Source organism: Phasianus colchicus, chromosome 3 (genome assembly GCF_987193195.1).
Source record: "Phasianus colchicus chromosome 3, bPhaCol1.hap1.1, whole genome shotgun sequence".
Lineage (NCBI taxonomy): Eukaryota > Metazoa > Chordata > Aves > Galliformes > Phasianidae > Phasianus > Phasianus colchicus.
In genome coordinates, this window is record NC_143438.1 from 57098522 (window position 1) to 57124777 (window position 26256).

General features: G+C 40.9%; 1 protein-coding gene across 4 annotated transcripts; it reads left to right on the forward strand.

Moving 5' to 3' along the window:
* Positions 1–234: 234 nt before the first annotated feature.
* TGS1 (trimethylguanosine synthase 1) lies at positions 235–24209 on the forward strand. 4 transcript variants are annotated; one of them, XR_016465179.1, is made up of 14 exons: positions 235–458; positions 564–628; positions 1786–1958; positions 4046–4910; positions 6270–6393; positions 7511–7597; positions 8263–8434; positions 9486–9834; positions 10792–10965; positions 11847–11990; positions 13365–13581; positions 15016–15094; positions 17500–17647; positions 23931–24001. XR_016465179.1 is itself a non-coding variant. In XM_031612785.2 (13 exons), exons 1-13 carry the CDS (start codon positions 361–363, stop codon positions 24045–24047), a joined length of 2664 nt encoding a protein of 887 aa, XP_031468645.2. In that variant the 5' UTR covers positions 235–360; the 3' UTR covers positions 24048–24209. The 4 variants fall into 4 exon arrangements, 2 of the variants coding, with proteins under 2 accessions (XP_031468645.2, XP_089993725.1); XR_016465180.1 differs by lacking the exon at positions 13365–13581 and having other exon boundaries at positions 15031–15094; positions 23931–24002; XM_031612785.2 differs by lacking the exon at positions 17500–17647 and having other exon boundaries at positions 23931–24209.
* Positions 24210–26256: the final 2047 nt, after the last annotated feature.

Here is a 26256-nt window from a genome sequence, read left to right on the forward strand (position 1 = left end):
TGCCTCTCTGTCCCGCTCCCATTATCCAGATTTTCCCCCTTTCCCAGTCTCTCCCCTCTTCTGTGCCGCTTCCCGGCACTCCCAGTACTCCCGCTCGGAGGCACCGCACGCCCAGCAAGCAGCCCAAGCACGCCACCACAACCTCCCGCCAGGCGGGGCCAGCCCCGCTTCTGCAGCGCCTCAGCGGCCCCGCCCCCCACTCCCCTCCGCACAAGGACGGCCCTGCGGGCACGGCGGCGCCCCCGCTCGGCGGCTCAAGCCAGCCCAAACGGCACGGCGCGGAGCTCGGGGCGGGCCTGGCGCTGGCGGCAGTTCCGGCGGAAGGAAGACGGCGGGGCCGTGGCGCGGCGTGGGCTCGGGATGGTGCAGGAGCCGCGGGGACAGCTGGTGGCCGAGCTGCTGCTGCGGGCGGGGGCGGCGGGTGGCATCGTGTGCCTCTGCTCCCGCGCCTTCGTGGAGTGAGTGGCCGGGCGCGGCGGGATGGGGGGCTGAGCGTCTTCCAGCGGGGTTTGCAGTGCTGTTCTTCGTCCGGTGACCGTCAGCATCGGTGTTTGTTTTTACAGGGATCGGAAGTTATATAAGCTGGGATTGAAAGGATTTTATATCAGAGATGACGATGAGAGTACGGGTAAGATAACGGCACAGCATGGCGTGGTGGTGCGTGGGGTGAGCTGTGTGTGGGACTGCGGTGCGGCAGGGCTGCTTCGCTCTCACCTGTGTCTGCTTCTCACTTTCCTATGGCGTTTGTCTTTACGCGCACGTCTGGCGGTGCTTAAACAATTGCGAGCTGTGCGGGCAGGGATTCCACAACAGGTGAGATGGATGGGCAGCACCGAGTAGGGAAAGGAGAGAGCTTTGGGCTCTGCTGCTCAGCTGCAGCCAAAACACAGCTGTGTTATCAGCACAGCCGCCTGTCCAAACTCAGTGCTGTCCGGTCTGCTGGGAAGGGAGTTAACTGCGACCTGCTCAGACCCAGTCTGATGTTTGGGCTGTTGAAGCCTTATTTTGATTTCTGCTGTTGTCTTGTGCTCTTGTTCTCCACTTGTTTTTTACTCCCTCTTTTTGCTAAAGAAGTATGTGTGTAAAAGGAGCCTGAGAGCAGGGCCGTTCTGCAACTAAGGCCTGATGTGAAAATGTATCCCTGCTGCTTTTGTAGGGTGGTGAACGCAGCGTGGTCCTGAAAAAGATAAATTCATACAGCTGAAATAATGACACAGTTGAAAAGTTTAGAATTTATGGAAGTGTTGATATCGGGTTATTTTTAAAAGTGTATATATACGTATAATGTATAAAACTTTGTATTGATGTTAACGTTGGTTCAGTGAACTAGTGCAAAAGATGAGAAATGCTCAATCTGCTAATAGCTTTCAGGTACTTGTAATCTTTAAATGGGAAAGGAAGCTGAAGAGGTGGTGCTGGTGCTTGTTACAGGGTTTGCTGATGCATTGAGTTATAGGGGTCCTACAAGAAAGAAAGGGACAGACTCTTTATCAGGGGTGATGGGACATGGGGAAATGGTTTCAAACTCAAACAGAGCGGAATTAGGTTGGCTGTAAGGAAGTCTTTCACAGTGGGGGTGCTTGAAGCACTGGAACAGGTTGCCCAGAGATGTGGTGGGTGCCCTGTATTTGAGACACTCAATGTCAAGCTGGAGGGGGCTCTGAGCTACCTGATGTAGCTGTAGGTGTCCCTGTTCATTGCAGGGGAGTTGGACTAGATGACTTTTAAAGGTCTCTGATTACAGAACCTGGAAGATTGTATTCACTCGATGTCATTTGTTCACAGGAGAGGAACAAGCATCTGAGCAGGAAAAGAGTTGTCCTGTTGTGACATTGGGAGTGGATGCTGATTGTGCTCTGGACCCAGAAGAAGCTGAACTAGACTCAGAGGCCGAGCTTATGAAGAGCATGGGGTTACCTCTTCACTTTGGTGGGCACTCAGCTCACAGGGACTTCGTGGTAAAAATTACTGTGCTTTATTTTTTCTGTTTACTTCCTGTTCCAGAATGTAGGGGCATGCCTACTCCTTAGTTGCTTTTGAGACTGCAGTTTGTGGAAATGTATCTGAGTTACCTCACTCAGGTTTTCCTGCGTTATGTGACATTGTGGTCCGTGCATTCACGTACATCACTGTTGCCTGTGCTGCACCTTTTTCTGCTGATTGAAAGGTTTCCTTTTCCAGGGCTGTCAGTTTGGCACTTCACCTGAGCAGAAGAGTGGCTGTTTGTTTAACAGCTTAAAAATGATTGGGACAAAAGGAAGTGGGGAACCAAAAAATTCTGTACAAAATGAGCGTATGTGAAAAGAAGAATGAGTTACTTTGGGCTTGACTGGAAAAGGCAAATAAGTGGAAAACTGAGTTGAATTGGAAAAATATATTGTTCTCTGTCATGCAGCATCTTCTGTGCTGTGACTGTTCTGACTACTTGGTCTGTGCAGTCTATAAAAGTCGCTTGCCATTTGGGCTTGGCAGGGTCAGGCTGTGCTTTGTCCTTCTGTGTCTGTATTGCTCCTGCTGCTAGGAGGAGCTGGTTTGAAGCAGTAATGCTCATGCTGTGCTGCAGGACAACTAATATACTGCAAACTGAGCATGTATCTGCTTTAACCACCTAGGTGTAGGGAGTAATAGAAAAAGTTAGTTCTGAGCATTCCCCTTGTAGCTGATCAAGCCAGTCTGTTCCAAAGGACAGGGCTTGAGTTTGGGTCCTCCGCTTCCTGCAGCGAGCAGCTGGGCTTTATGGATAGGCTGAAGTTGTGCATCAGTGGGGAAAAGGCAGTGAGATATTCAGTACCTGCTTCACAGAGCACAGACCTCCCTGGAGGTGAGAGTGCCTTTGTGCAGAGCACTCTGTGATTCTAGCCTGATTAATTTCTCAATAAATAGGAGGAGCTTGTAAATTGTTTTACGTGATGACATATAAATAGACCTTCCAGACATCAGAGTTGAAGCTCACAGTATGCGTATATGATTTGTGCGGCCATATAGTAGTAGTGCAAATAAGTCAAGTGAGAAGATAATGTGTTTTTTTAGATTCCTGCTCAGTGTTGTGCTTTGCACCATATGCATTAAAGTGATGTTGTGAGAAGTGTGAATGAAAGTTTAATGCCCATTCTCTTATGCCAGCTCCTTGACAGGTTGCCTTATGCATTTGTCAGTGCAACAAAACCGGGGGTTGCAGCCATGTGAGTTGTATTCCCTCACCACTGCCTTGCTTTTACCTGTGAAATTTAATTGGACAGTTTATTCAGAAACCTGTCAGATTTATCTTATATAACATTTTGTTGCTCGGGGTGTTTTGCTTATGAGCACAGGAAGATTTTTGTCTTCTGTTTCATTGGACAGCTGTAGTAGTTTGAGTACATGGTAACAAATGAAATGGATTAATTGCAGAAAGAGACACCTGTTTGGATAGGAACCTTTTTCCTGTGTTTCTCTGAACTCTCTCAGAGGTCATTGTGGGATGGAAGGAATATTTCATCACTCATCTTTAGCCAGGCATAAATTGGTTCTGTAAGCAAGATTTTCAGAACTTGCAAATAAAAACAGATTATGTGCTAACTACCCTAACATTTGAGCAGTGTTTGCTTGCCAGGCAGATGTCAGGCAATGGTAAGGGACAAGTCTGTGACACCCCAAAGAAGTCCTTGGTGTTACTGAGTGATACTCTGAGCTAAACTCAGTGACTCTACAGTTCCTGACTTATCTCCCCATAGCATTTCACGATGTTTCACACTGATGTCTTTCCTCTTAAGTCATTGAACAACTATGAACAACTTCCCTTCCCAACTGGAATTCTACCTTTTCCTGCTCCTTTTTGTAGATATGCTCATAGCTGTTATTCACAGCTTTCTTAGAAATCTCTGGCAATATGATGGGGTCCTATCAGACCTGTATAACCCTTTGCCCCTTTTGTGGGGAGAAAGCTAGCAGTGGGGTTGCAGATTGAGGGAGGGTCACAACAAACAGAAATGTGATTACAAGGAAGGTAAGAAAGGACTGCCTGCATGTTGTGGATTTCTGAATATGTTTATCCTTTATATTTTAGGCAAAAGAAAAATATAGAAAGAGAAGTAACATGAAGTTTATGAAAAAGAAAAAGAAGAAGAGAAAAGAATTGCAGCAAAAACAAGATAAAATGGAGCAGGGATGCCAGGATCACACTTGTGGTGATCATAAGCAGCCCATCTCAGATGAACCAGCCTCAGCTACGGAGCAAAGTGCAAAAAACAGCGAATCTCAGATTGCAGGTGAAGGGAATGGTGGAAGTTCAGAGAGTCTTGTTAATGAGGCCTTACCCATTGAACAGAAATGGGAGAAGTACTGGAATGAGTATGGAGAGGGCCTTCTTTGGCAAGGCTGGCTGGAGAAGCATAAAGATGTCTCATCACCTGAAGCCACGACAGCATCTGAGCCTTGGAACAGTCCAGATACCAAGGAGGAGTGGGAGCAGCATTATAGTGAACTGTACTGGTATTACTGGGAACAGTTTCAGTACTGGACAAATCAGGGATGGACTACAGAGAGCTCACACACTGACAGTGTTCAGCTGAATGGGGTTATGCAGGAGACTGATCTTTTGCAAGAAATGGACCTGGTCAGCCCAGAGGCTGAAGGCAGCAAAGTGCTGATCTTGGAGCTGTCTCCTTCTCACACCAGAAGTGAGGAAACACTCACTTCAAGTACTGAGCCCCATGATGAGATAATCTCTGGGATCTGTAATTTAAACCTAAATTTGGATGCATTGGAGCAGAGCAGTGCAACTCTAACAGTAACCAATGAAAATCTTCAAGAGCACAGTTCACGTAACAGTGAAAGCCAGAGTCCCTGTGTTTCAAGCCAGAAGGAACCATGTGATGGAGGAACCAGGAAAAGGAGAGCATCTTGTGAAAATAGAAGTATTAACCAGTCAGGTAATACACAATCAGCTAACATACATTCTTCTACTATAATTCTAAGTGGTTATGTATAAAAACCAAGACCCTATCTTTATCATGCTGTTTTTAAACGTAGACTGAGTATTTTGTGGAAAGATAGCATAATTAATTCCTGTTTCTTCCCTCTGATTCTCTGGAACATCTCTCTTCTCTAAGGCTGTATATTGAATGTATTCTTCATCTGCAAGTGATTTTAACACAATATACACTTTATGCATCTCTCAAATGTACCACAAAAAGTGATAAAAGAGCACAGTTGGTGCTTTACTGGCTTATTAATCAGCTTTAGTATTGCAGCTGTGTCATTCAGCCTGTCTTTCTTTTTTCACTGATAGTCTAAAATTAATGAAAACTCAGTTTGATGTTTTCATGAATCTGACAAATGTAAGGATAAGGTTTTTTAGCAATATCCCCAAACAAACATTTTCACAGTTTGGGTTTGTTTGTTTTTGGCTGATTTGTTCTTCTATTTAATAATGTAATACTTAAAATTAAACTCTTGTCCTGCTTACTTATTATTGTGGACCAGCCGACTTCCAGAGGTCCTTTTCAGCTTTACATTGTCAATTAGGTAGTGAGATGCAGTTATCTTTACAATTCCAAATTAGTGTGTCCACATCTAGTGAAAATGCCAGTTAACAAAGGAATATGCTGCGAGGCAGTGTTGTGCTGGAAAGATTTATATGAGGGAGATAAAAGACTGGATGGTTTTTTGCCACCAGTTCTGTGTGCAGGGAAAGGAGGTGGCTATCCTGTTTGACCACAGATTTTTCCTGCCATAATTGCCAATAATTAGCAGTGTGACAGCTTTCCTGGCAGATGTATGGTTTCTCCTGCTGAAGATGAAAGATGATGTGAAATATGAATGAAGAATCAGCAACTGGGGAATTCAGTTTGATGAGGAAACCTCTGAGTCCATTGCTTGTGACCTCATAAGGAAGGAAGAAGCAGGTGTGCCTGAATCTTGATCTTACGGTAGAGTTGAAATGAGAGAGATGAGAGGAAAATCTTTCTCGCACTGGAGACGAAGCTTAAGAAGAAAGAAGAAACTGTTTGGAATTGTATCCTGTGTGCATTTTATTTTTCTTGGAGAGCTGAGTTATTTTGAAATTAGTCCTGCTTAAAATTAGCAATGTAGTGTAACTAATACTGGAAGCTTGTTTTGGCACGTTGTCCCCCAAGACAGGTAAAGAAATGTGTGGTTTGGCACCTTTGTCTTACTTGTCATATGAGGATATGTGAAACATCTGAACAGTTGCTGCAGATGCACTTTAAGGATGGGAAGTTCTGAAATTTAACATGCAAAAAGATTTAAAATAAGTTCCGTCTTTTTAGGTTCCCAGGAGTCAGGTAACTCATGTAGTTCAAACGACAAAGAACAGTTGCCACTTTGTGATCAAAATGAAGATGAAGGAGAAGAAGAGCCCCCTGAAAACAGGAGTGCCAAAGTCAAGAGAAGGTAAGGAGTGAAATCTTCATCTTTTTCCTCAAATTGTTATTTATAACAATGAGATTGAGTTAAAAGTTTTTCACCCAGAGGGTGGTGTCACATTTGAACAGGTTGCCCAAGGAGGTTGTGGATGCCCCATTCCTGGAGGCATTCATGGTCAGGCTGGATGTGGCTCTGGGTAACCTGGTCTGGTGGTTGGCAACCCTGCACATAGCAGGGGGTTGAAACTGGATGATCATTGTGGTACTTTTTAACCCAGGTCATTCTATGATAGTCGTCCATCGCTGCCTATCACTTTACCTGTAGTAAGTGAAGGGTATTTCTTTGCTTTATAAAGAATATATGGCCTGGATGCCAAGTTGTGCAAGGTGACAATACCTTGTGTCACTGAAGTATATGAGATTATTAAATTGGATATGATGACTCATTTATTCTGGTTTAGTTAGTGTAAAAGGTAGGAGATATTACTTAATAACTTGTATTGCTTAGCTAATGTGTTGCTAATAAAGTGCTCAGTACTGTGACATTCACAGAATAGTTAATCTCTGCCTTGTCACAGTCTTTTTCTTTCTTTCTAGTAAATCTGCAACCACAGAGAGGATGGGAGGCTTTTCATTCTCTTTCTAGTAAATCCAAAAACACACAGATGAAGGGATGAATGCAATTATCTGCTAATGATACTGCTTTTGCTGTAACATTTTGATATTGCCATAGCATTAATGATGGATAACATAGATAGCATCATAGGTGATGAAGGTAATTTAGGAATAGGGTGAACGGATGTTTTGTCTTCATCAGTTCTGTATAGGGTTGGTATTAAATGTTTTGAGAAATCATTACAAATTTTTGGAGTATCATAACTCCCATAGAGGGGCATACTGAGTTGGGTAAGAAGAACCATGCATATAAATACATTGGTGTTATCTGCCTTGTTTGATATCAGCAGTGTGTGGGGGAGTTATTGAAATGCATTTCTAAATGGTTTCAGTGCAGGAGTTTTAATGGCATTTCTTTAAGAGTGGGTAGGTTTTGTGGTTGTTTGGCTTTTGTAATTTATTATTCTATTGTTTGAAGGGAAAAAAAATAACGCCCAACTTAACTTGTTGTAATCTGTGTTTTCTCCTAGCCATGAACTGGATGTGGATGAGAATCCTGTGGAAGATCCTGAGGAAACCTGTTCTATTCTGGGCTTGAAGTGTGGTGCAGGACAAAAGTAATTGCTTAGGAGGAGCTCAGGGTTTCTTCACAGCAAGTCAGCTCTGTTGATATTATTTTAGTATGCCATTCATTTCCATTGCACTTTTGTTGAAATTTTGGAAGATAATTGGTGAAGTTAATTTTTTTGCAGTAAGCTTTAGCAGTAGAAATGCAGAGTTACACAACAAGAAAAGTGCTTTGAAAGATAATCCTAACTCACAGGGTACTTGCACTTATATAACTGCAAACAACTGAGTAGAGAACTAAAATGCCTGGTCAGCTAGTTAAATTTGGGATGCTTAAGGGCTCAAACCATTAATGGTCCTCTCAGTTTGGAGTCCTGTGAGCTTAGATCGTAATCTGTAGATGTTTCATGTTGAAATGAGGTTGCTTTACATTAACTATGTCAATGAAGTATTGCCAGGTTATTCAGGTTCAGTGAAATTTCCATTTTCAGTAGCATATCCTAAAGATGTGGTTTTCAGTGCCTTAGAAGCAACATCATAGAGCACAGGTGGACTGTAGCTTAGGTATAGGGCTCAGGTGACATATTTAGTACATATATAAGATTCAAAGAGGAGTAGGTCTTGTAGTTGACTCTGTCACTACATGTATGTTAATTTTAAATCTTCAAAATTGTAAATTTCCCAACTAAATTTTTTTGACTTTCTTTTATTTCAGGTATGGTGGAATTCCAGATTTCACTCACCGAAGTGTTCAGTACCTGGAGAAAAAAGCAAAACTCAAGTCCAAATTTTTGGACATGCGTAAACCAAGGAAGAGCAAAAACACACACATCTTCTTTACAGAAGAGCCAGAAACCTCTTGCAAAACAAATAGAACTCTAAAGAAGGTGGGTATACTTGTTAGTGTTGGTGAATTGCATAGATGTCTGTGCTCCCTTAGCTGTTGTTATATTATGCAAAAGAAATTTTGTACAGAGAGGTGATTTCTTTTTCATTTTCAGTCTGATGCCAATATTCTTTTTTTTTTTTCCTTCCTTTCCTCCTCCTCCTGTTTAGGTGAAGAATAGTTATTGTTAGGGTGGGTATAAAAAGGCATTGGTGGATGCTTAGCAGTCTAGTAAAAGAAATGTGAGCTTAATGATGAAGTTACATGGAACCATGTACGATATAAGTGTATCATTCCTTTACAGATGTGTATAGGTTTCTGTACAGTATTTCTGATCTTAAAATGAGTATGAGGACATTTGTTAGTGCTGGAATTTCTGTGGTGAGGGGAAAAAAAAAAGTGTGTATAATCAACATATACTGAGGTGCTTGGCATTCCCTAATATTTCACTGTAAAACACTGTTTTCTGGTGACGATGAAGAATGTTGTATTGAACTCCCATCCCATTGCTATAATTTGGGATCGCAAACTTGGCCATTGCTTCCTTGTACCTGAAGCCAGTGAGGAGAGCTGTGATTATGTGAAGGAGAAAAGAAGTTACAAATTTCCTCAGTCTTTCTGGCAAGCAACTGCGCTAGGCCTGGTGCCACCCAGAGTAACTGCAGTGTTAAAACTAGGCATCTGCATATACCTTTGAAGAGAGAAACTGACATCTGTCCATTGGTCAGGATGCAGATGCAGAGATTTGATGCATGTACCATCTGGTACATCCTGGAGGTGAGGCAACTCAATCTCTCCTTTGCACCTAGGTGGTATCTAGTTCCCAAAACAACTTGTTTTGAAAAAACGTGCAGAGGGAGCAGAGCTAAGGACTCATATATTATAACTGGATGGTTTTTTGTGCTTATCTGTGGATGTTTTCCTTTTTTCAAAATACGTGTGGTGGAGAATGTATCCATGGCAGATGCTGTTGAACTGCAATGCTTTTAAACTGTCCTATTTGCACCTGCTTACCAGTTCATCTAACAGTCTGTGATATATTTCCATTCCAGGTGGAAGCGTTCCTGAAGCAGGTTAACGAACCTGTAGAGGAAACCGGGTACCAGAAAGCCTCTCCTGTGGGTAAAGTCAAGGAGTCATCAACAAGCAGTGACTCAGAGGATCAGGAAAGTGTCGCCACTGCACGGAGTATGAGATTCAGCATGGAAATGCCTGAGCTGCTGCCTTCCAGTGTGGTTGGTGGTGAACCTGGGATGAGTAAGCTGGAAGAGGCAACGGATGCAATAGCAAACAGTGCTGGATGCCAGGGAAGGAGAAAGCCTGAGTGTGGCTCTGGAAGGGTGTTGGTCCCTCTGGACATACCAGATTATCTCCAGGCAGAAATGGAGGACGTGAGCCCAGGTACTCCTGTTTCCTACAAAGTGGACATGACTTGGTAGTGGGCCTGCTGCTCCTCTCCCAAATTACGGTGCTGTGTGGCATTTATCTATGGTTTACCAATTGGACCAAGATGTCTCTCTGAATAATTGACAGCTGTACTAGTGAAAGTAGTTTGTTCCTGCACCACCAAAATCCCAGGCCTTGCCTTTACTTTAGACAGTATTTCTGTATAGATGAACAGTGACTGTTGATCTAACATGTGACCTAGCAGCTTGTGTCTCTGGTTCACTCCTCTTTTTCCCCTGTGAGATCTATTAATGTCAGGTAGAGGCAAGGAATGTCCGCTTTTGGATTCACATATGCACATAGATTTAGGAAATGTGTGTTTTTAAAAAAAAAAAAATCAATTTCTAGGAAAAAAAAAAAAACCAGTTATAGTGTGAACTTGCTTATTTAACTCTCTGAAAAACAGAAAATAAGATTATTCAGCTTTCTGCATAGTTAATCCTTCCCACAGTAACCCAGTTGTGTTATAATTATGTAGAATTCTCATCTAGATTGATTCTTATTGCTATTTAGTACATAGGCATTAAATTGGTGTCTGATCCATGTTTGCTCACCATTTAGAGATTATTTCTATCAGCTGAAAGTCATGTCTAGCCTGCTAAGACGGAGTATGAGATTCAGCATGGAAATGCCTGAGCTGCTGCCTTCCAGTGTGGTTGGTCTCTAAGACAAATAATGGGTGAAATATTATCATTTTGTAACTGTGACAGATATTTGATAGATTACTTTATTCCTTTGCTATATAGAATGCGCTTTTTTAGCTTAAACCACTAATCTGCATAATCTGGCTGACAGTATTAAAGGTCATTTAGCAGTGTTGATGAACTTGAGCATTTTGTATCTTGACTCTTATCTACCTGCCAGTTGTATTCATAGCTGATGAAGACAGTTAACTTTTGCAGTGTCTTCCAGTTGTAGATGAAAAAAATACTGCGAAGAAGAAGGAGAGAAAAAGGAGGAGAAAGCGTAAGATTGCACTGGGAGAGATACCTCCTGAGATTGCTGCAGATCCTGAGCTGATCAAGTACTGGGCTCAACGCTACAGACTGTTCTCTCGCTTTGATGAGGGGATTAAACTAGATAGAGGTAGGTGTATCTGGTACACAGGGTTTTGACTTGAGTGTCATAAGGGGTACCCAAGCCTGTGACTTTTCTTACAGCTTATTACTAATTCTGTTGTTGAAAGGAGCAATGTTGAGTGCACAGTCAATGCACCGACAAACAAAAAAGCTTTGGGACTTCTCCAGTTTCTAGCATGGCATGCCTCTCTTTGTGCTAGTCATGATGCTTGCTGAAGATCGTAGTGAACCCAAACAGTGCTTGGGCAGGACTTTCTCAGAAACTCAGTGACTTTTTTTCTCCATAATTTTTTTTAGTTTTTTTAACTCTGAATTGCAGTGATGAATGTAATTTTGTTCTCTTAACGCAGTCTTTCAGCAGTCATTTTCAAGGTTACATTTTTCCATGTTATGTGGAAACCACTTCCAGATCATTGGTTCATAGGTAAATAAGGAGTTAATATTACCACCCTTTTTGGTAAGATTTTTGTAAGGCTTTCATTTCTAACACTTTCCCATATAAACACATAGATTGTTTGGCAGGCCAAGCATGGCTGTAAGGAAAACAACATGTAGGATGTAAGAGGATAAATTTCTGTTTTTATTTGTGGCAGAGCATAGTTATGACATGTATAAGGTTTTTTCAGCTGTATTTATGTACTTGTCCTTGATAAGCACCAAGTTCAACAAAGCCTTCACTGAGAATCAGGCATATCTATTCACATCAGTGAGACTTTGTTTGCTTAGCAAATCACTGGACTCACCAGAGTTTATAATCTTGAAAGCCTGTATTTCCTGGTCGAATGTGTTAAGCCAAAATTGCTGGGATTAATGCTAAACCCTGAGTTGTTTGTTTTTAATTTAGATGAAATAAGTGGCAAAAATACTTTTCTTCTCTTCCCTTTGCAGAGGGCTGGTTTTCTGTAACTCCTGAGAAGATAGCAGAGCATATTGCAGTTCGTGTGGCTCAGTCATTCAACTGTAATACAATAGTGGATGCCTTCTGTGGAGTTGGAGGAAATGCTATTCAATTTGCTTTGACCTCAAAAAGGGGTAAGTAGGCATTGCATGCAGCACATTGTTTCATTTCTTCAACCTTTTTCCCTAAAATTAGGGAAGGAAGTTAGGAGGAAGTTGAAGTTTTTCACTCAGAGAGTGGTGACACAGTGGAACAGGTTGCCCAAGGATGTTGTGGCTGCCCCATCCCTGGAGGCATTTGAGGCCAGGCTGGATGTGGCTCTGGGCAGCCTGGTCTGGTGGTTGGTGACCCTGCACATAGCAGGGGGGTTGAAACTAGATGATCATTGTGGTGCTTTTCAACCCAGGCCATTCTATGAAAATTGAAGAAAAACTGCTTTCCAATTTAAAGTCAAAGTTGGATTTACGTTGTGCATAACCAGTGTTAGTTTTACTTGGCATAGTAGCTAGTCCATAGGATGCTCTGAAGATTTCTGTTAAAAGGTTAAATTTTGTTTGCAGTGCCAACCTGCAGTGACACCAGAAGGCTGCTGCTTTTCTCAATAGTATGTTAAGGCTAAGTACTCAAAAGCATGTTTCATGTGAACTGTACTTAAAACATTGGAATAGGTTCACCTGTGGGTGCAACGGGACCTAATACAGAAAAGCAGTGATAACTTGATATTAGTGTAAGTTCTTGTTTCCAGGTAATGAAATTGCAGTGAATCATGAGAGTGCTTTCTGTCATAAAACACTCGGGTAAAATACCAGCTCATCAAACACTTCCAAGTAATTTCTGAGCAAGAAAAATGGTAGTTTGTGCTGCATTAAATTTGGTAGGCTATGATGCATTCTATAAGTATTTCCTAAATTTCACATAGTTTATATGATTATATACTGCCATTGTATCATAATTGTTGTACTACACCGGGTGTTTTTCCAACTCAGTTTTCAGTGTAATGTGATCAGCCACAAGGTAAGCATTAATCTTTGACAAAGGAGAAGAACGGGTTTCCAGTTTGATTCTGCGTAAGCTGTTGGGCTCCTGCCAGGAGAGAAGACAGGAAGATTCCTTCCTTAGGCAGACAGCCTTGCCTGTCCTATGCTTGAGCTGAGGAGTGTTGTAGTAGATGCATGAATCCCAAAACTTTAACGGCATGCTGAGGCTTTGCACAGACTTGGCTATGGTGTTGCTGACACTTTGGTGTGAATGCGTGGAGCTTCTGCTGTAAGGTAAAGGACCTTCGTTTCCCTCTGAGGAGCTGGAGCTTCATGTCTTCTGCTACCTAGAAAATGAAGTCGTTGCTTAGCACTTAAAATGAAATTATGGATGTGATAGTATCTGGTTGCTACAAGAGAGCACTATGAAACTTCTGTTTGGTAGCTGGGTGGCATCCATGTGGCGGTCAGATGCTTTATGCGCTTTGCAGCCCACGTTACCTATGCATTTTCTCCCTTGTTCCCTTGCAGTGATTGCTGTTGATATAGATCCTGAGAAACTCAGCCTTGCACGCAGCAATGCCGAGGTGTACGGTGTAGCCAACCAGATCGAATTTGTGTGTGGAGACTTCATGGTGCTGGCTGCTGACCTGAAAGCAGATGTTGTGTTCCTCAGCCCTCCTTGGGGCGGGCCCGACTATGCCACTGCTGAAATCTTTGACATCCAAACTATGATTTGCCCAGATGGATATCCTTTCAAAGTTGTGTGTCATCGTGGGTGTGAATTTTCAGTCTTTAATGTTTTTTTCTTCCCTGCTTCTTTTGAGGTGGGCTTTGCCATGTCCAGCTGGCTGACTGAAAGTGATGGCATTTGGATGAGGTGCTACAAGATATGGTTTAGTAAGTTAGTGGTAGTAATGGTGATAGGAGAACAGCTGGACTAGATGATCTTGTATTTCCTTTCCAACCTTGTGATTCTATGATGTGAACTTCAGCTGAAGTCACAGTTGTCTCACACTTTTTTAGTCCTCCCCCCAGCCTCAGCTTACAATTGGTAACCTAAAATTTCACAGAAATTTTTTTCTTTTTTCACAGAATGGCCAGGGTTGGAAGGGACCTCAAGGATCATGAATCTCCAACCCTCCTGCCACATGCAGGGTCACCATTTAATACTAGACCAAGCTGCCCAGGGCTCCATCCAGTCTGGCCTTGAACAGTTCCAGGGATGGGGCATCCACAACCTCGCTGGGCGGCCTGTTCAGCTCTCTGTAAAGAATTTCTCCCTGACATCCAGCCAAAACCTTCCCTCCCAGCCTAAATCTTCCCTCAAATTAAATGCTTCTATTAGTTTTTATTTAGAAGAATGGTTGTCGTAAAGTTATTCTTGAAGAAGCAGCTTCAGAAAATGTTCATAGCTTCTAATTTAAAGTATTTATTCATTATTTTTGTTATATGATTTTATTTAAAGAAACAACCCTGAAGTAATCAAATACATACATGGTGTATGCATAGGCAATCATTAGTTATGTAAGCTATAAATCTATTTTTTTTTTTTAATGAGAGCTAGCCTTGCTTAAAATATTTACATCATTATTATAACACCTGCTCATAACGTGGGAAAACAGAAGAATACAAGTAAAATATTAACTCAATTAATGTCTAAAATTTCATGTTAATTTATTTACATTGGTAGTGAGCAGCAGTTCATTTAGAAAGGCATGAGCGTAACATCATCAACTAACTGATGAGCAACTCATCAACTACAAAACTGTTTTTTCTTTGTCAAATAATCTCTTTTTATTCCTTTTTAGCTAAATTATAGCTGTACTTCTAAGGATAAAGAAATCTGTCTATGTGGAAAGCAGTATTATGCAAAATGATTTAGAAAACAGGTATCAAACCAGTGTACTGACTATAAACTGCATTTCAGCTTCTCAAATTATTTTTTGCAATTCAGTTAAATTTTCTAGGTAAAATGAGTGAGTTGGTTGGGGTTCTTTGAGGTTGTTTTTTTTTTAAAAAAAAAAAAAGGACAATGATGGTGAAATAATGGCGTTTCTGCATTTCAGAACAATATCTAATTACACAGCCATTACATTATTGCATAATAAGCTTTCAAAATGAATAAATATAATAGTTTCTCCCTTCCTGTACTTTTTTTTTTTCCTTTACTGGCTTCTACATTTGAAATTTTCAGGCTTTCCAAGAAGATCACAAACAACATTGTGTATTTTCTACCTCGAAACGCTGACGTTAACCAGGTATGTTACTGGAAAATGGCTTGGTTACCACAAAAACATCAACTTGCTTAAAACATAAATAGTATAAGCACAGAGTTAAGGTTTTTGAGTCTGTTCAGCTGAACGTGTTTGGTTGTTTTGTTTGTTTTGTTTAAAATCTGAACATTACATCAAGTGGTTTCTGTGTTTCTAGCACTTCTGGCGTATTTAGAAATGGGAGTAGTAGATGGTTATCATTATTTTGATACTATTCCTTCATAGAGCAACAGACTGGAGATACTTACAGACAATCCAAATATAGTATATTTGTGTGTCAGATGGATACATTCATATAAAAGAAAGAAGATATTTTAACCAGCTCATACCATCTCATAAATTCTGAGTTCTGAACCTTTCTGGTTTTCCATGCATGAAGGAGTTGCAGGAGATAACTGTACAGCCTGGTATCATTAATGCCATTGCTGTCATTCTCATTAGTGTGTTAGTACAGTCTCAAGGAAGTGACATCTGTCATGCTGCCCGTACAGGTGTGTAGTTACCTAGGGGCTGCTTGCACAGCAGTGATTGGATTACTTAGATGTAGCACTGACTTGTTAAATGCACAGTTTATTTTACCAGTTCAGGGTGGTTTTTCTTTTGTTGTTGTTGTTGTTTTGGTTCTAGAAATGTTCATTAGAAAAGTACTGTACCTGTTTGGTTGTCGAGATTGTTGATGTGGAATGTCAAATACAGTTTCTTCTTCAGTGTTTGAAATTAAATATGTCAGTCAAGTACGTTTTTTATTTTGAAGTAATTAGATGACTGTAGCACTTCCCCTGGGTGTCTGGTTTAGTTTCCTCTGTATATTTTCTATGCTAATTATGTCTTGTAGATTTTAAGCTAAGACGGAGCAGTGAGATGTTCTCCTCATCTGCCTTATGCCACAGAACTTCACAGGTTTATTTCCAGCTTTTCCAAAACCTTTGTCTAACGTAGAGCAGATGAGGTCTCCAGCCAGTGCCTGCAGACATGGCTTATGGCAAATGGACAGTATGAGAAATGGGCTGAAATACTCATGGCCTAGCTGTGTAGCACCTGTATATGGTTGCATTAGATGTTTTGCTGCCCCTACCTCCTGGTCCACTTCATTCTGAGTGTTGTTGGCATGCTCTGAATGTTCCTTGGTGTACAGGAATCCACAGGTTCTCCTTTACACAAATTGCTGTAGAGTAAGTGCTGTCACTCAGAATTGTGGCTATGTGGTCACAGCTTAGTTGTAAAAGGAGATGCTTGGATTCAGCTCAGTTTTCCCATCTATAGGCTGTTCTCATGGAAAGAAAGCAACTCCTTATGCTTTCTCTAGATGCTGTACCAGTATACAAAAAAAAAATCTAAAGATCAATTATTGACAGTGTGGAGAGAGAATGTGAATCTAGCTTAGTGTTGAGGGAAATTTGGTGTTAGTACTTGCTTTGACAGTGGTGGGTTGTACTTGACCTTTCTAACTATGATCATAGTGGATTCTTTGGTCCACAGAAGACTATGCAAAGGTTACAGATTTAGCTGTTGTAATCTCTGGTTGTATTTGAGTGACATTTCTGAATTTAGCACTACTGAAATTTCAGGACTGTGAATCTCTAGATATATCTTCAAGGCTCCTTAATGGTAGGCGTGAACAGTTCTTCTTAGTTTCTGCATGGTTCTGATCCATTTTATTTATCTGATGGATCGAATAGAGTAGCTCCTCTCCTGACAACCTTGGCAAAGGTGCAGAACACCACTGCTAGTATGGTATAGCTGTGCTTGTAAATGTAATCCGTAAGCACCAGGGGCTAGAGAGGTTTGATGAAGAAAATATTTGGCATTTTTTGCAGGAGATTAAAACCTGAAATCTAAATAACTTCGATAAGGCAGTATTTGCTGAGAGATTACCTGATGCCTTAGATTTGAAACTTGCAAGGTTCTTAAGTTTCATTTATGATAGCATTGCACAGGCTTATCAGATTTGCCTCTTCAGTGTCCTTAAAAGTTCTCTTTTTGTATACATGCAAATACTTTAAGCTTTCATGTATCCCTGAGCTCCTAGAAGAGGCAGTCTGGCATGTTTAGCACGGAAGATGGCAGTTGTTAAATCTTCAGTACTCTGCCTCTTGTTTTTTACTGACTGAATCCACAACCAGAGTGTTCTTTGCCAGTTACAATTAATTTGGATGCTGATTTAATTTGTTGCAAAACTCCATGCAAACGTTTATACTGACTGTAAGCCAGTGTAGCAGTGTAATTTGGCTTGTCTGACAGTAGATCTCAGGTTTGTAGAAATAGATGCCCAGCAACTGGAATCAACCTTAGAGCTAAAATCCTGCTTATCTTTTAATCAGGAAGGTGCAAATTTACTAGAAAACATAAGTTTGTTTTTTGTTGTTTTTTTTTTTTTTTTTTTTTTTTAGCATTAGATATGTTGGATAGTGTGACTTCTTGCTGTGAAAGCAAGTGGTTGTTGACCTCAACTGCACTGTTTTTGAGGGCACAGCATTGACTGCCTTCTTGGTAGATCAGACCTGCAACCTTGTTCTGTATGGCTTTATTCCAAAAGTGGTGAGTACTATGCCTGCATAGTATGATGACTTTTTTGAGTCAATTTGATCTTGCAGAGAGGAGAGAGGATTCCTTTGGCTGAATCCTCTTAGAAAATTGAGTGAATTTATGTGGAAGAGCAAACTTCTGTACTTCTGCCTCAAGAGGGAGCATCGAACCAGTGAAACACACTTGGTGTGTTTACAAGAAATAGGAAACATTTCTCTCAGTTGCATCCAATCTTCTGGTTTATAAGCATGTGCTTGATTCAAAATGTATAATGCATAGGTCCATTTTTAGATTGAATCAATCCTTCAGAAATGTTCTTTCTGATTAGGGGATATTCAGGAACCATTATATATGTATGTGTGCATAAAAACATAGTTCATATTTGCAGCTCATCCTTGCTGATACCTGTCTCTTTGCAGCATCTTTACCTCTAAGTCTTTCTTTAACTTTCTTTGTATTCCTTTAAAAAAAAAAAAAACGTTTTAGGGGGAATTGGGTTGAAGGACAGAATTGTGAGATTTATAGATATTACCAGTCAAGAATGTTTTAATACTACTTCAGTTCTGGGTGGGACTAAGCTTTTATTTGGCTGCCAGCAGTATTTTTGGAAAACAGAATAAAAAGTTTGACCAACTAAGAATTCTTTCAAGGTAGGAAAGAACTTGAGATCACTGTCTCAAATAGACATGTACATTCAAATCAAAATTATGCTGTAGAAAATGTAAGTGAAAATGTTTGGTAAACATTTGGGTAGTTGAAAGCTGTTTTTACCTTCTATGACAAGAATTAATGATACTAATCTAAGCTGACAGTAGTTAAAAATAAATAAATGAGGATAGATACACCTTGGCAAAATTCTGATAAAGATACATTTCCTGCCCTTGCTCTGTGTTTAATATGAGCAAGCAGGGAACCTGAAGTCAGGGAATGTTCAACCTTTCCCAACGTCCTTGTTCTCAACTGGTTCATTTCCATCACATCAAGGGAAAGAAAGGAGATACCTGCAGGAAATACTATGTTTGGATCTTCAGGCCTCAGCTAAGCCTAATTAAGACCTGCACGAGTGATTGGAGAAGCAAGCTGGTTTAGACTGATTAAATAATGTCTACATTCAGCAAGCTGTGCTAAGCCTCATTGTGTACTCACCTCAGGGACTGGCATTTATCCTAAACATCTTGATTTGTTGCACTGCCTGTTTTCTTCTGTTTCTTAATATTTGCAGCAAAGCGGGAAGAATCTGGGGTTTATTGTAGGAGCTTCTTTGTAGTGGTTTCACCTCATTAGAGAAGGCATACTTTTGTTATGTAGGGCACTAAAACAATAGAATCCTCCTAGGTGTTCACACTAATGTAGTGATGCTGCAGACTGTTTTGCATAACATGGGTGCTGTTGCTGAGGTGTTTGTCCTGCCACTGGTTGTCAGGACAGGGTCAGGCTGTTGGATGCCCTCTCCTGAAAAACTGGTTAGACTTTGATGCAGATGGTATAAGACATTAGCACATCAGCATCTCTACTAGTCTAGCCAAGCATAACAGCTGGAGCAGTGGTGAACATGTGGTTTGTTGCTCACCCTGCCCAGTATCAATTATTGCTCAGCTCAAGCTATCTTTTTTGGATAGACCAAAACATATTTTCTATCCCAAGTCTGGCCTGTGACTTAAGAAAACCACTGTAGTTCTACAAAGAGATTTGGCAGTGTCTGAAAGCCTTTCTCCATAGGGTAGATTGGTTGAAATGATCTCTCCTGGAGGGAAATGATAGTGTTGGCTCTGTGCTGTGGGTTACAGCCACAGTGTTGTGAAGTCATGTCACAGACCTTGCTAGTGTACTACATGGGTTTTGTACTAGCAGGCTTCAGGTCGGTATGGGATGGGGTAGAAGAAAAGATCTAATAAATTAAAAATAAAGAAAGAAAGCGTCAGAAATTTTTCTAACGTGGGATAACTTAAAAACAAATTAAAAAAACACCAGCTCTTCAAAATTCAAGGCTATTTCATATTCAAATTTGAGTATAGTTGCAGTTTCATAAACAGGAACTGTTGTATTTATTGAAAATGTATTTTCCTCTTAGAGTTGCTATTAAACTTCTGCAAAATTTCCCTATTTTCAGCCAGCAATTTTTGGACATAAAAGTAGCATGGCCTAACAGAGGAAGAGGAGGAATTCTGGTTTTTTTGGTAATATATTTCCTTTAAAGATCATCTAGTTCAGCTCCCCTGCATTTACCAGGGACAGCTACATCAGGTCACTCAGAATCCTCTCTAGCCTGACATTGAGTGTCTCCAGGGACAGGGGCATCCATCACATCTCTAGGCAAACCTATTCCAGTGCCTTACTACCATTACTATAAAAAAAACTTTTTCCTTTCTCCTCCTATGCCATTTAAGTTTCTCCTGTTCTAATTTGAAACTATTTCCCCTTGTCCTTTCACAACAGACCCTGCTAAAGAGTTTGTCCCCTTCCTTCTTATACTTCCCATTTAGATACTGAAAAGTCACTATCAGCTCTTCCTGGAGCCTTCTCTTCTCCAGGCTGAACGGCCCCAGCTCTCTCAGCTTGTCCTCACAGGGAAGAAGCAGGAGTTTCCCTGTCCTTAGAACTAGAGAATACCTCCGGGGTTTCAGCCTGTGCAAGATTAAAACCAGGTTCTGTCTCTTAACTTTCAGTAAAGGTTTTGTTTTGTTTTGTTTTGTTTTTCAAATGTAGTCAAGGCTATGGTGCTTCAACCAGCATCCTTTATGGCCTCATCCATCCCTCTGGTGGATGTCTGCCTTTTTTAAACCTTGCTAGGAGGGGTCATGCAGCACTGAGGAGAGAGTGGAGCATGGGACAGTGGAGATGATGTGTCTGGATGCAGTACTGACATTTCTGGGAAGATGCAAAGACTGTGTGAAAGAGAGCTGGATTGGGCATGATGCTGCATTTCATAGTTGAGCAGGAGAGAGACCTGGTTGGAAGTGATAAACGCAGTGCCGTAGCAAGATATTCATAGGTACATACTCTTCCATCTATGCTATTTATCATGTTCTTCCACATGATTACTACTCATTAATGGGAAGTATATATGTTGGCATCGTGACACTGATCGGCAACCTCTCTCCACTTAAGCTATTAGTGAATTAATTGTTACCAGCCTGTTGTAACTTCATCAATCGTGAGCTGACCTGCCAGCAGTCTGCCTGATTCTGTATTGATGTGTAACATAGTTCCGCTGGGAAAGTCTTACAGACTGCGTTTATTCACTACTTACTGTGTTTTCAAAAAATAGGTGGTGTAGGAGACAAGCAAAAGATTACATCTGTCGTTGTTTAGAGTTGTGTTGTTTGTTTGTTTGTTTTTTAATGTGGTCACTTTTCAGACTTCTTCCTGTTTCTGTATTGGAAACTGACACCTGGGTTTGGGACTTTAGCTATACTTAATTAAATGAAATCACTTCTCAGTCGCAGGACATTTTGCTGTCCTAAGTGGTGGTTTCACATATCTGGTTATGTTCCAGATGTTATTACTGTTCGGTCTGTATCTAGTGCTTAGAAAGATTTGCTGGTCCTAAAATCAAGCAAAATGCTCTTTACTCTGATAGTGATGAAAAGAATGCACGTCGTGCAGATCCTTTTTTCTTCTCACCTTTGTTTCCTCAGTATGATTATACACCGTTTTTGGAAAATCAAGATTGAAAATGAAACTTCGATTTTTGTCTGCAAATCTTGTGCCTAGATGTTAAGATGTTTATTGTGCTTCACATTTTGAAAGACCACCTGGAACTGTGTAGTCTTTTTAGGGTCCTTCCAACCCGAGCCATTCTATGATTTCATAATAATACGTTTTAGAAGCTTTTTGTATGGCAGTTTGTCCTTGTTAATCTGTCAGGCTTCACTGAGCCCTTCCAAGGAAAGCTTGCAGCTGGCAGCTTGCACATAATTAAATTTGCAACCTCCAGCAGTTTACAAACAAGCATGGTGATGGAGCATTTGTGTTTTCCTCATCTGAATGTAAGTGGTTCATTCTGAGCAGTCAGTGCCTCCTCGCTGGGCTCCCTTTGCTTCCCTGCACCTCCCATTAACGTGAGAAGCTGCAGTGTTGACAGATGTATTCTGAGGAGTACAGTCGTGGGTTTTTACAATCTGGAGATTTCTGTCCTGACTCTGCTTCTGTGGAATTTATGCCTGTGTGCCCATTAGAATTTTGTCACCTTTGGGTTTTCAAATATATCTTTTTAGGAGTCAATTGAAATTACTCTTATTAATCCTGGATTTAATGCTTTAAAGTTACATATATATATATATATATATGTATTTATACATGTAGCATGTGGATATTGTGCTCTCAGATATCCTTCAGCAAATGCCACTTGTTAGCAGAGGCAGAGGGAGTGACATTTACCTGAATTACTGAGTAAGTATTCTGTTCGGACTTCTAAGAGAAATATTTAGTAAACACTTCAGTTTGATATGAATGAGCAAGTCATACTTACATGTGCTTAGTTATATAAATTGTGCTCCAAACTTGGAACCGGGTAATCCCAGGTAACTTCAGTGTTCATATATGAAGTTGACCAATCCAGTCAGTATTTCTGAAGAGTTAAGCTGCTATCACTTCAAAAGGCATTCTCTTACACTTTTTGCAAGAGTCATTTACAATAAAATAGGACAAAATTAACATTTTCCTAGGAAAAAAAAAATAAATGGGTTCCCTTGCAGTATTAACTTCTTTTAGAATTTCAAGAAGGAAAAGATAAGTCATAAAATTAACATTCTTGATCACTTGCCAGTTCAGACTCTCGTGCTATTTATAAATTGGCCTGTTTCTGCTTTTTTACTTAAGTGGCAGGTTCCTCTTTGACAAGAATGTGGAATTTTTTTTTTCCTATCACCATTATACTGCAGGATGAATAAAACTGCTCAGACTTTTGTTTTTATCTGCAGATAAAGAAAGAAAAAGAAAAAAAAAAGGGGGGGGAAGGGAGGAAAGGAAAGTAAATGTCTGTTTTAGATGAGTGTGATCTTTCTGGGCAAGTCAATAAAGGTTCAAGGTATAATTTAGATTAATTTGTTATTTCCTCTTGATGGTAGGCTGCTTTTTTACTTGCAGTAAAATAGAGGAAGCTCAGCATGTTTATATTTAAACCTGTGCTACAGAGTGAAGTCTCGGAGGAGTTCAGAAGTGGCAGTAACGCAAACCGAACTTTATTTCACATTTTAGCTGGCAATGTCACAGACATCTTGGTTTAAAGATCAGTGCAAGCCTACTGCGGGCCTGCAGGCCTTTCGTTTTTTATTTTGTTGATGTGGAAAGTTTTCCAGCATCAGACTGCAGTGACTTTGCAGTAACAGGCAGGAGGAGGTCTGAGGGGAGCAGCACACCGTGGCACAGCCTGTAGCAGGGAGCAGTCAGTCATCTACCGTCTGCCAGAGCGCTGCTGGGCGCGGTAAACGTGAGCGGAAGGGGACAGAGGGTTGTGTGCTTCAGTGCAAAAGACAAAGTCCACAACAGCGTTTCCTTTGCAGTTGTCAGTTGTAATCATTAAGCAGCGAAGGTGCTCACTGGGCTCAGTCAACAGAGCGTGAACAGTCTCACTCGGGTGGCTGCAGACAGGGCCTGTGCTGCCCCACAGGCTCTCTGCCTCATTCTTCAGCAGTTGCTCAGCTGCCGGCTGCCTTACCATCAACAGAGTCTGAGATTCACCTGCATGCAGCAGCAGCTTTTCTTTTGTTGTTGCAACAGGAAAAAAAAAAAAAGCTAGTATTTTTGAAAGCTGTTTGGTTTGGGGGCTGCGTATCTTTTTGTTGTGATGTTTTTGTTTTGGTTGGTTACTCTATTTCCTTCCCCAGCTCTTCAGCACAACCTTTATGCTTCCCAGTTTCAGGATTTGTTTTTACTCTGCCCACAAAACTTGGCATTTTGACATGTAAATTTTTTTTTTGGACGTTTTGACACTCAGGATTTTGGCTTGCTTTTTGCTGTTACCACTACCAGGCAAGCATCAGGGATGCTTGGACTCCCCGTGCTCTGTAAACCAGGCTGTAGTATGTCTCATCTCAGCACAGTGTGATTAGTGATTCTTATCTTTAGTTCGCAGGTTCTCCTGTTTTCTTGGCTGAGTGGATAGGGATGAATTCCAGGTCCCAAGAAAGCCACAGACTCACTTCTGTGATAAAATAGAAAACACATAGAAGACTGGAGGCGTTAGGCACCAGTGATATCAGAGCAAAGATGTTTTACATGACATAAACAGAAGTTTGGGGATTTTCCTCTTCACCTGCACATTGATTGACCTGCTTATTCTTTTGTTTTTCAGATTGCTTCCTTGGCAGGGCCAGGAGGGAAAGTTGAAATAGAACAAAATTTTCTCAATAACAAATTGAAGACAATAACAGCTTATTTTGGGGATCTAATAAGGCCTGACCTCTCCTGAATTTCATGTGCATTCTTCCAGGCGCAACCTCCGTGACTCCTTCACTGCATAAACGTCTGTACAACTGGCTCGTACAAAATGACATAAAGCTGTTTTCTGCTTTAATTTCTATTCTGAAAAATGTTTTGTTCTTTGCTACAGTCAATAAATGTTTTATAAGAATTTTGGCAAATTTCTAAAACTAGAGTAGCTGTGAACGTAGAAGAAACTCCTTCTAACAGTCTTGCAAGATCAGCCAGTTGAAGGGGACCTGGGGACTTCTTTGCAGCACTGATGTGTGCTGCTGCAGTACTCACTCCATTGTGGAGGTTCAGGGTGTTGAATAGTTCGAAAGACACCAAGTGTCAAGAACTGCTGTCTGTGCTGACAAAACATGAGCACCTGAACATAACATGGACCTATGTGGTATGATACATGCTACCAGATGCAGCTATCATCTGGCTTCTCAGGCTCCCTGCTCGCCTGGAAACCTTCTCAGGTTTCTTCATGGTATGAAGGCCTGTACATTTGCTATAGTGAGTTCTGCAGCTTGCTGCAGCTTACAGAGAGAATAGGGTGTGTTTTGTGGCTGGCAGCAGGGTTCTACCCTCTCCTTTGCTATTTATTCTTTTTTCCCCCTTCTGCAGCTGCTGAGGAAAAACCTGACTGGAGGTTGGTCCCAGTAGCTTCACTGGAAGAGTTACACATAGGTTTCATCCTCTTTTGAACACCTGCTCCTCATGCAGGCAGCATGGAGCAGCAGAGGGAGCATTGATTCCCAATGGGAGTATTCCACTCCCTCCCAGTCTGGGTTTTGAGGGATAACAGTTGCCTTTGGACATTTCCTCGAGCAGAAAAGGACTCGGACAAGAAGAGAAGTGTCTGTAGGGCACAGACATGAAATTCTCACTGAAACACGCTTACAGAAAGTATACGAGATGCGGGTAGTGCTTATGAGATAAGAGTGTAGGAATACCATTTTGAAGATAAGTGTTGATTGTCCTCTACTTGGAGTGCAGCAAATCATGATGTTGAAGGTAGCAAAAGTTAAGCACTGAATCATGGATCCGTGCTGATGAACAAAGCTTTGTAGAATAACAGCGTGGAACAACCGAATGAGGGGAATTTTCTTTAAAGATAATAAAGATATATTTAAAGATTTTATCAAATCTTTAAGTTAAGAGATTAGCAGGTTTGTCTATGCAAGTTGTTAAAAATATATGTGCAACTTGACTCATTGCAAGTGTCAAAGTGCAGTAAAGAGGCACCTAGGAAAGAATTCTCCAAAATTTTTTGTCCTTTGGTACCAGGCAACTGCTAATGTATTGAATGAGCATTTCATACCTTCACATGAGGTGTAATCTTTTGACTGTTTGATTTGCATCCCTGCATTTTTTCCACTGTGTGGTGCATGCCCCTATGCATTTAAAAGGAATTGGAAAGGAGAAAAACTACCTGCTCTGCAGTGTTTCCTAATGAATGGCAAGGAAGATCGTGTATTGTACACCTGCCTCTTCCTCAGAAATGTGTTGGATTTGCAGACAATCCTTTTGCTATGAGAAGGAAGAGGAGAGTGGTAAGTGCTGATATTACAGGTCCAAGCCTACTGCAGCAGTAGCATGTAAATGTAGTGATATTATTAAAATTCCACTCTGAGCTAAATTAAAAAGAAAACCATAAAATCACAAGGCCAAATGAAAAATAAATGTATACTCAGTACGTTACAGTTCTCTGTACACTGAAATTTGACTATTGGGCCTGCAGCTTCTTACAAAAAAGTTGTTACCTTATGTTTTGGTCCTTCTTCTTTCCCATAGTTAAGAATAACTTTAGAAGCATTTTGAGATCTCACTAACACCACTCGTTATACCTCATTTTACCACTTGTTTTATCAGATAAGTGATCTGATTTTGTTCAGCATCCAGTTTTCAGGAAGTAGAAGCTGAAACATGACATACAAAGTACAACATTTCTGTTCCAATGTTTGCTTCCAGTTTAGTGAACTTAGTGATAAAAATGGAAGGCTAGTAAAAGGTTCTTACTGAGTCTGGCAAGCATGTTAAGAGTGAAAAATGGAAGAATAACCTTGTTTATGCCTGTTCTGTGTTAATCAAGAAGTGCAAAGGATATGAGTTAGCTGATTAGTTGATTTGTTTTGCATACCACTTGAAGTCAGAATGGACTCTGCTGGGTTGGTTGCTGCCAGTTTTGTGCTCAGTGTAGTTTCCCA

Bases quoted from the DNA above. Each gene is read 5' to 3' on its own strand.
- TGS1 (XM_031612785.2), top strand. From the start codon at position 361: ATGGTGCAGGAGCCGCGGGGACAGCTGGTGGCCGAGCTGCTGCTGCGG. The intron at 629-1,785 runs GTAAGATAACGG...ATTTGTTCACAG, and splicing joins AGATGACGATGAGAGTACGG to GAGAGGAACAAGCATCTGAG. The intron at 15,095-23,930 runs GTATGTTACTGG...TTTGTTTTTCAG, and splicing joins GAAACGCTGACGTTAACCAG to ATTGCTTCCTTGGCAGGGCC.